Source organism: Oncorhynchus mykiss, chromosome 10, assembly GCF_013265735.2.
Source record: "Oncorhynchus mykiss isolate Arlee chromosome 10, USDA_OmykA_1.1, whole genome shotgun sequence".
Lineage (NCBI taxonomy): Eukaryota > Metazoa > Chordata > Actinopteri > Salmoniformes > Salmonidae > Oncorhynchus > Oncorhynchus mykiss.
Genome location: NC_048574.1, coordinates 60,933,670 through 60,943,780, shown reverse-complemented (window position 1 = coordinate 60,943,780; position 10,111 = coordinate 60,933,670). Strand labels below are relative to the sequence as shown.

At 42.4% G+C, this 10,111-nt stretch overlaps 1 protein-coding gene across 1 annotated transcript; it reads left to right on the top strand.

Moving 5' to 3' along the window:
- Positions 1-361: 361 nt before the first annotated feature.
- LOC110534416 (neuropeptide Y receptor type 2-like) lies at positions 362-9,796 on the top strand. Its single transcript, XM_021619275.2, has 2 exons — positions 362-693; positions 7,929-9,796. Exon 2 carries the CDS (start codon positions 7,960-7,962, stop codon positions 9,058-9,060), a length of 1,101 nt encoding a protein of 366 aa, XP_021474950.2. The 5' UTR covers positions 362-693; positions 7,929-7,959; the 3' UTR covers positions 9,061-9,796.
- Positions 9,797-10,111: the final 315 nt, after the last annotated feature.

Below are 10,111 nucleotides of genomic sequence, written 5' to 3'. Positions count from 1 at the left end.
TTTACATGGTATTATTGCAAGTACAACCAAATTCCCATGTGGTCTATATTAAACGGTACTTAATTTTAATAGAATAATATAAATTCAATATTAGAACACAATTTCTACTTAAAATATCAAAGGGACGTAAAATGGACTGATTTCGTGGAATGACCCAGGCAGTTAACCCCAGGCATATCTGTTGGTCTTGTTTGTTTGAACTAGAAATGGATCCGAAATAATTTATAAGGCGTAGACTTTCTCCCTTGAGGCAGTGTTTATTTCTGTGAGGGTAAAACGCCCCCTCGTCATTTAGTGCGCTTCATCATCTCCCCCTCCCCCTGGCGCACACTCTCGAAGCTGGCCACACATAATATGCGCTCCTTTCAAGACAGGAGTCCACAGCGTGCGCAGTGCGCTTGTCTTGTTGAGCACATACCTCGTAGGAAAAAAGCCGTGGAGTTTTGCCAATATATATCACCGTTCAGTTAGTCAGTTGCTTGTTGTCTAGATTCCTAGATATGTCTACTACTTGATGTGCGATACAATAAAATGGCTTGATACCTAGGACATGTGGTGATAAAAAAAAAATGCTGCAACTTGAATATAGGGTATTATTTAATGTTAACTTGAAAATGCTAATGCGCTGCTGAGAACCTTGACAAAAAGGGTTATCATCGGGAAGTATAACGAATGCGTCTGTTACAGATCAAGGTGAGTCGGTTATTCTATAGCACTTACTTGCCAATGGGAAAATATGCTGATCATTTGTTTAGTTAAGAATTTATCGAATGTATAGCCTATTTAATCCTATATGGTTTTTTGTAGGCTACAACTGTAATCTTGATATCAGCATCCCCAAAATGTAATCCAAGATACACAAACTAACATTTCTGAAATCAATTTTTTCTTCTTCTAGAAATCAGTATCATGAAAGATTTCTTATGTCATATTTTCTAACCTTCTATAGGTTGTAGACAAATGCAATTCATTTAGGAACGCCAAAAATGTCTATGACGTGAGAAATACATTTCTGATAATCATTTGAAGAAACATCGTATAGAATGCACTAAGATATTGTGAATGATTTCCAAAGTAGACAGAATATTTCTTAGTGTATCACACAGGATGCCAGTTAATCAACTCTTATCATGCTCTTCATTATGATTCAGTTGCCACAGGAAGCAATAGGAATTGTTGGTATGAGTTCCAAGTCATGTTATCATGAATTGCCAAAGTTTGTCAGCCAAGAAGTATTAATGCAGGACTGTTTGAAATCCCAAGTTCACTCCTAAAAATACTGCATTTAGAAAAGCAGCTAGACATATACAGTTTGAGAGCAAAATGAAATTGACTGATTTTGATTTAAACAGGCAGGTCAGGAGATCCTAAGAATAGGTCATAAGAACACATTCTTATTTACAGACACTAGGACATGCTGCTCATTAATACCCCTTACACTCTGGAAATTGGCCTATAGGGACAACATTTAAATGTTTCTAACAAAATAACTATAACAAGCATATACATGACCACGGTAGCAATTGAAAGATAACTTCGCCATAATCTCCCAAGGTGTTATCAGACCAAAAGGTGAGGTCACAACAGCTCACCTGACACAAGACTGAATCCAAACATTACACTTTTGATTTTATGTGCATTTAACATTTACTGCACTTTTCACAGCATTTGTCAATAGCAAAATCTGAAAGTACTCTGGATACATTCAGTAACATAATAAGAACATTCAGTGCATTTTTTGGAGCGCAAGATAAGAAAAAACTATTACAAGGGTTAGAGTGAGAACTGGTGTCTCCAAGTGGACACACACCACTCCAAACTGTGCACAGTACTTCGTTTTTTGAGTACTCCTAGCTTTGCCATTGAGGAACTGAAGCAAGCACACCAGTAGTTTTTGGTTTGGAACACAGACCCGTGTCCCCACCATCAGGTGTGGCATCATTTGAAAGCTTGTCCTTCACAATTCGACAAACACAGGCTCTTTCTCTTCAGGACAACCCCCGGGTATTATGCATTTCATCCTTGTAACTGTGGATCGAACATAGCTATCAGAAATCGTTGCTACTGTAAATGACATGAGTTTTCAAATATGGAAATGTGAACTGCACAAATGGACTCATGGGTGTGGTTTGCTTGTGTGACATCATGGGAATTTATTATGATCCTTAAAGTCTCATCTTTCAGAACACATCGACTACTCTCAATTAACAGCATTTCCCTCACTCAGACGATAACAAATGTGCAAAAGTAGCCCAGGGACGGGGAATCTTCCACCCTTTGCTGCTATAACAGCCTCCATTCTTCTGGGAAGGCTTTCCACTAGATGCTGAAACATTGCTGCGGAGACTTGTTTCCATTCAGCTACAAGAGTATTCGTGAAGTCGGGCACTGATGTTGGGCGATTAGGCCTGGCTCGCAGTCTGCGTTCCAATTTATCCCAAAGGTGTATGATGTGGTTGAGATCAGGGCTCTATGCAGGCCAGTCAACTTCTTCCACACCGATCTCAACAAACCATTTCTGTATGGACCTCGCTTTGTGCACATGGGCATTGCAAAGCCAAGGCTAGCTTTTTCAAGTAGAAAATTGTTTCCTGCAACACAAACTCCAAAAAGTTCTGGGACACTGTAAAGACCTTGGAGAATAAGAACACCTCCTCCCAGCTGCCCACTGCACTGAGGATAGGAAACTGTCACCACCGATAAATCCACTATAATTGAACATTTCAATAAGTTCTACGGCTGGCCATGCTTTCCACCTGGCTACTCCTACCCCGGTCAACTGCACTGTACCCCCCCACAGCAACTCGCCCAAGCCTTCCTCATTTCTCCTTCTCCCAAATCCAGTCAGCTGATGTTCGGAAAGAGCTGCAAAATCTGGACCCTTTCTTTTTAAAATGATCTGCTGAAATTGTTGCAACCCCTATTACTAGCCTGTTCAACCTCTCGTTCGTGTCATCTGAGATTCCCAAATATTGGAATCCCCCTCTTCAAAGGGGGGGGGGGCACTCTAGATCCAAACTGCTACAGACCTATATCTATCCTACCCTGCCTTGGTCTTCAAAAGCCAAGTTAACAAACAGATTACCGACCATTTCGAATCCCACCGCACCTTCTCCGCTATGCAATCTGTTTTCAGAGCTGGTCATGAGTGCACCTCAGCCACGCTCAAGGTCCTAAATGATATCTTAACCGCCATCGATAAGAAACAATACTGTGCAGCCGTATTCATTGATCTGGCCAAGGCTTTCGACTCTGTCAATCACCACATCCTCATCGGCAGACTCGATAGCCTTGGTTTCTCAAATGATTGCCTCGCCTGGTTCACCAACTACTTTCCTGATAGAGTTCAGTGTGTCAAATCGGATGGCCTGTTGTATGGGCCTCTGGCAGTCTCTATAGGGGTGCCACAGGGTTCAATTCTTGGGCCGACTCTCTTCTCTGTATACATCAATGATGTCGCTCTTGCTGCTGGTGAGTCTCTGATCCACCTCTACGCAGACGACACCATTCTGTATACTTCTGGCCCTTCTTTGGACACGGTGTTAGCAACCCTCCAGACGAGCTTCAATGCCATACAACTCTCCTTCCGTGGCCTCCAACTGCTCTTAAATACAAGTAAAACTAAATGCATGCTCTTCAACGGATCGCTGCCTGCACCTGCCCGCCCGTCCAGCATCACTACTCTGGACGGTTCTGACTTAGAATATATGGACAACTACAAATTCCTAGGTGTCTGGTTAGATTGTAAACTCTCCTTCCAGACTCACATCAAACATCTCCAATCCAAAGTTAAATCTAGAATTGGCTTCCTATTTCGCAACAAAGCATCCTTCACTCATGCTGCCCAACATACCCTCGTAAAACTGACCATCCTACCGATCCTCGACGATGTCATTTACAAAATATCCTCCAATACCATACTCAATAAATTGGATGCAGTCTATCACAGTGCCATCCGTTTTGTCACCAAAGCCCCATATACTACCCACCACTGCAACTGAACGCTCTCGTTGGCTGGCCCTCGCTTCATACTCATCGCCACTGGCTCCAGGTCATCTACAAGACCCTGCTAGGTGAAGTCCCCCCTTATCTCAGCTTGCTGGTCACCATAGCAGCACCCACCTGTAGCACACGCTCCAGCAGGTATATCTCTCTGGTCACCCCCAAAACCAATTCTTCCTTTGGCCGCCTCTCCTTCCAGTTCTCTGCTGCCAATGACTGGAACGAACTACAAAAATCTCTGAAACTGGAAACACTTATCTCCCTCACTAGCTTTAAGCACCAGCTGTCAGAGCAGCTCACAGATTACTGCACCTGTATATAGCCCATCTATAATTTAGCCCAAACAACTACCTATTCCCCTACTTTATTTATTTATTTTGCTCCTTTGCACCCCATTATTTCTTTCTCTAGTTTGCACATTCTTCCACTGCAAATTAACCATTCTAGTGTTTTACTTGCTATATTGTATTTACTTCGCTACCATGGCCTTTTTTTTGCCTTTACCTCCCTTATCTCACTTCATTTGCTCACATCGTATATAGACTTATTTTTCTACTGTATTATTGACTGTATGTTTGCTTTACTCCATGTGTAACTCTGTGTTGTTGTATGTGTCGAACTGCTTTGCTTTATCTTGGCCAGGTCGCAATTGTAAATGAGAACTTGCCTACTTGGTTAAATAAAGGGGAAATAAAAATAAAATAAAATAGTCAAGGCTGAAACAGGAAAGGGCCTTCCCCAAACTGTTGCCACAAAGTTGGAAGCACAGAATCGTCTAGAATGTCATTGTATGCTGTAGTGTTAAGATTTCCCTTCACTGGAACTAAGGGGCCTAGCACGAAGCATGAAAAACAGCCACAGACAATTATTCCTGCTCCACCAAACATTACAGTTGGCACTATGCATTGGGGCAGGTAGTGTTCTCCTGGCATCCGCCAAAACCAGATTAGTCCGTCAGACTGCCTGATGGTGACGCATGATTCATCACTCCAGAGAACACGTTTCCACTGCTACAAAGTCCAATGGCGGCGAGCTTTATACCACTCCAGCCGACTATTGGCATTGCGAATGGTGATCTTAGGCTTGTGTGCCGCTGCTCCCGATGAACAATTATTGTGCTAGCGTTGCTTCCAGAGGCAGTTTGGAACTCGATAGTGAGTGTTGTAACCGTGGACTGACGATTTTTACACGCTTCAGCATTCGGCGGTCCCATTCTGTGAGCTTGTGTCGTCGCCAACCACTTCGCGGCTGAGCCGTTGCTGGTCCTAGACGTTTCCACCTCACAATAACAGCACTTACAGTTGATCGGGGTAGGTCTAGCAGGGCAGATATTGTTGCAAACTGAAAGCTGGCATCCTATGACAGTGCCCGTTGAAAGTCACTGAGCTCTTCAGTAAGGCCATTCTACTGCCAATGTTTGTCTATGGAGATTGCAAAGCAGTTTGCTTGATTTTATACACGTCAGCAATGGGTGTGGCTGAAATAGCCGAATCTCATAATTGGAAGGGGTGTCCACATATTTTTGTGTGTGTGTAATATATATATATATATATATATATATATATATATATATATATATATATATATATATATATATATATATATATATATATATATATATACACATACATACATACATACATACATACACACTGCTCCAAAAAATAAAGTGAACACTTAAACAACACAATGTAACTCCAAGTCAATCACACTTCTGTGAAATCAAACTGTCCACTTAGGAAGCAACACTGATTGACAATAAATTTCACATGCTGTTGTGCAAATGGAATAGACAACAGGTGGTTATAGGCAATTAGCAAGACACCCCCAATAAAGGAGTGGTTCTGCAGGTGGTAACCACAGACCACTTCTCAGTTCCTATGCTTCCTGGCTGATGTTTTGGTCACTTTTGAATGCTGGCGGTGCTTTCACTCTAGTGGTAGCATGAAACAAAGTCTACAACCCACACAAGTGGCTCAGGTAGTGCAGCTCATCCAGGATGGAACATCAATGCGAGCTGTGGCAAGAAGGTTTGCTGTGTCTGTCAGCGTAGTGTCCAGAGCATGGAGGCGCTACCAGGAGACAGGCCAGTACAGTACATCAGGAGATGTGGAGGAGGCCGTAGGAGGGCAACAACCCAGCACCAGGACCGCTACCTCCGCCTTTGTGCAAGGAGGAGCAGGAGGAGCACTGCCAGAGCCCTGCAAATGACCTCCAGCAGGCCACAAATGTGCATGTGTCTGCTAAAATGGTCAGAAACAGACACCATGAGGGTGGTATGAGGGCCCGACGTCCACAGGTGGGGGTTGTGCTTACAGCCCAACACCGTGCAGGACGTTTGGCATTTGCCAGAGAACACCAAGATTGGCAAACACGCCCAATTTTTCAGTTTTTGATTTGTTAAAAAAGTTTGAAATATCCAATAAATGTCGTTCTACTTCATGATTGTGTCCCACTTGTTGTTGATTCTTCACAAAAAAATACAGTTTTATATCTTTATGTTTGAAGCCTGAAATGTGGCAAAAGGTCGCAAAGTTCAAGGGGGCCGAATACTTTCGCAAGGCACTGTATATATATATATATATATATATATATATATATATATATATATATATATATATATATATATATATATATATATAGTGTATTTAAACCTATAGTGGTAAGTAAGATGACCCTTGGTTATTTGATCATCAATGGGCAACAGTATGATACACGATGAGAAATCCCCTGCAGCAATGTAGGTAATCGCATAGCTGATTTATAGCTATATCGCCTACACTCACATGACTGTGTTTTGTTGACAGTTAAGGCCTGTACAAAGCTAGGTAAAAAAACATTATTTTTTTTAAGTGTTTCAGTTCTCATGCCCCTTCCACTTGGAACAAGCTATAAAAAGGATGTGAAATTGCCGGATCTTTGCAGGATAAACTCTTTGAATGAGTTTAAAGCTAAGGTAAAAACTATGGTGGACAGTGATGTTGGGGGGCTATCAATGTTTTCACCCCTAAATGCACCACACCTCCCCAAAGCATCTTGCATGCTCAATGTGTAACTTAATTTAAAAAAAAAATGTAGTCCTTTGTGTTTTGTTGTAAATGTATCTGACATTTTGTCATGCTATTTCATCCAACTGTCTCTAGTCGAGTAGATATTTAATCTTACCTGGTCAAATATAAAATCTATAAATAAATACAGTACTGAGACTAACAGGTTGTGTCAGGTGATCCTTAATACAATGTGATGTGAAACAACTGAAAGAGAACACAAGTCATATTTTATTCAGTGGCTTGGGGGTGAGAGGAAAACTAGAAAAAGGTTGTTGGCATGATATTTATTTATATGCTGCAAAATTCAACTAGTCTCCGGAGTTCAATGAGTCACTGTGATAGGGCGATCTCATGTTTTTGCCCTGCCCTCGATGTTGCAGGAGATCTTGTATGCACACCCCCGTTCAAAAGTTTGAGGTCACTTAGAAATGTCCTTGTTTTTTGAAAGAAAAGCATTTTTTTTGTCCATTAAAATAACATCATCAAATTGATCAGAAATACAGTGTAGACATTGTTCATGTTGTAAATGACTATTGTAGCTGGAAACGGCAGATTTCTTATGGAATATCTACGTAGGCGTACAGAGGCCATTTAGTGGACAAAAAAATGTGCCTTTCTTTCAAAAACAAGGAAACTTCTAAGTGACCCCAAACCTTTGAACGGTAGTGTATATGTCACACCCAAGACTATGACTCACACTTGATGCTAGCGGCTTATACAATGGTCTTTAAGCCTCCCAACAATTACATTATTCTCTGCAGTCTAAAATATGAGCAGGCAAGGAGCTTTTAAAATGTTTTGTAACCCAAGACTATGTTCATAGATGTAAACAAGTTTATGTCCTCTGTCAAAATGATCTCCCTCCTCTTATTGCAGAATTTGTGAGGCCCGGAGGGGAACGATACCAATGGATAATGCAAGTCAAGTATACATAACTCCAATGGAGGACTGTGCAAATTCTTCTAGACTTGCTGGTGAATTCTCAAACTGCTACAACACCTTTCCAGACCTGGAGGACAGCACCAAGCTGGTGGGAGTGCAAGTGATCCTCATCCTGGCTTACAGCACCATCATACTGTTCGGAGTCATCGGAAACTCCCTGGTGATATACGTGGTGTACAAGTTCAAAACTCTGCACACCGTCACCAATTTTTTCATCGTGAACCTGGCTGTGGCCGATCTGCTGGTGAATACTCTATGTCTGCCATTTACTTTGATCAACACTCTCCATGGAGAGTGGAGGTTTGGCCAGGTGTTGTGCTTCATGCTGCCCTTCTCCCAAGGCATGTCCGTGCACGTTTCCACCATCACGCTCAACATCATCGCCCTGGACCGCCACCGGAGCATTGTCTACCACCTGGAGACCAAGATGTCCAAGGAAATGTGTGCCGCCGTCATCGTCATGACGTGGGCCATAAGCGCGGTCCTGGCCAGCCCGCTCGCCGTCTTCCGGGAGTACGGGACGTTTGACCTTTCGCCCGAGCAGTCCATTCAGGTTTGCACGGAAAAGTGGCCAGGGAGCGGCATGGACGGGACCATCTATAGTATCTCCATGCTCCTGCTCCAGTACTGCCTGCCGCTGGCCATCAACTCCTTCGCCTACATCCGAATCTGGAGTAAGCTGAAGAACCACGTGAGTCCGACAGGGAGGAACAACCGCCACCAGCGCAAGAGGAAGACCACTAAGATGCTGGTGATCGTGGTGGTGGTGTTTGCAGTGAGCTGGCTGCCTCTCCACGCCTTCCAGCTGGCCATTGACATTGACAACAGTGTCTTGGACATGAAAGACTTCAAGCTGCTTTTCACCATGTTCCACATCGTGGCCATGTGCTCGACCTTTGTCAACCCCATCCTCTATGGGTGGATGAACAACAACTACCGGACTGCGTTTCTGTCCGTGTGTAAGTGCAGCCAACCTGTCAATTCTGGGTCGAGGAGCATCATGAGCAGAAAGACACTGAGGGAAAAGGACATGAGCGATACAGATTTCCAAGCGACTAAAGTCTGAATTCATAATATCAACTGAAATGTGAAATTGCTGTTCTGTGCAACCTACTGTAAGGGTGAATTATGGGTAAAACATTCTGCTTTTAAATTATTGTCGAAAGGTTCAGTGAAGAACCAAGTGTGTTCAAAATGTGTAAATGATTTCATGCAAGTGCCAAATGCATTGCTGAATTGTGCCATTGATAATCAAGAGCTTATGAAACTGCTGTTTAAAACTTGCTGCTTCTTCCATCTGGCTACTTAGGCCACATGCAAATGTTGATGTTTAAATGTTGATCGTGGGACAAAAAAATGTTGACATTTGCCTTGGTGAACGCTACCATAGTAAACCATGTGGATCATACTTTTTTCTTTAGAAATGGATTCCGAGGCCTTGTTTTGATAGATGTGCTTTAATTAAAAGCTGAGGTGGAAAACACATTAGTTCAGAACGCAGGTTGTAATTTATTGACACCTAATAGCTGCAAATTCAGCATGTAATGATAGAAACTGACTCATCCATTTAATCAAGCTGCGTGTCAGTGCTGACATTTCCAAATTCAAATCAAATCACATTGTATTTGTCACATGTGCCGAATACAACAGGTTTCACCTTACTGTGAAATGCTTACTTTACAAGCCCTTAACCAACAATGCAGTTCTAGAAATAGAGTTAGAAAATATTCACTAAATAAACTAAAAGTAAAAAAATTAAAAATAATATTACATAACAATAGCAGTGTAAAAACAAGGGGGGGGGGGGTGTCAAAGTAAATACTCCGGTGGCCATTTGATTAATTGTTCAGCAGTCTTATTGCTTGGGGGTAGAAGCTGTTAAAGAGCCTTTTGGACCCAGACTCTGCGCTCCGGTACCGCTTACCACGCGGTATCAGAGAGAACAGCCTATGACTAGGGTGGCTAGAGTCTTTGACAATTTTCCATGCATGGTGGATTTTTGGATAGATGGACCTAACTAGAGCTATGGCTACTGTAGAGCATGTTATGTACACTTAGTGTACAAAACTTTAGGAACACCTGCTCTTTCCATGACAGACTGACCAGGTGAATCCAGG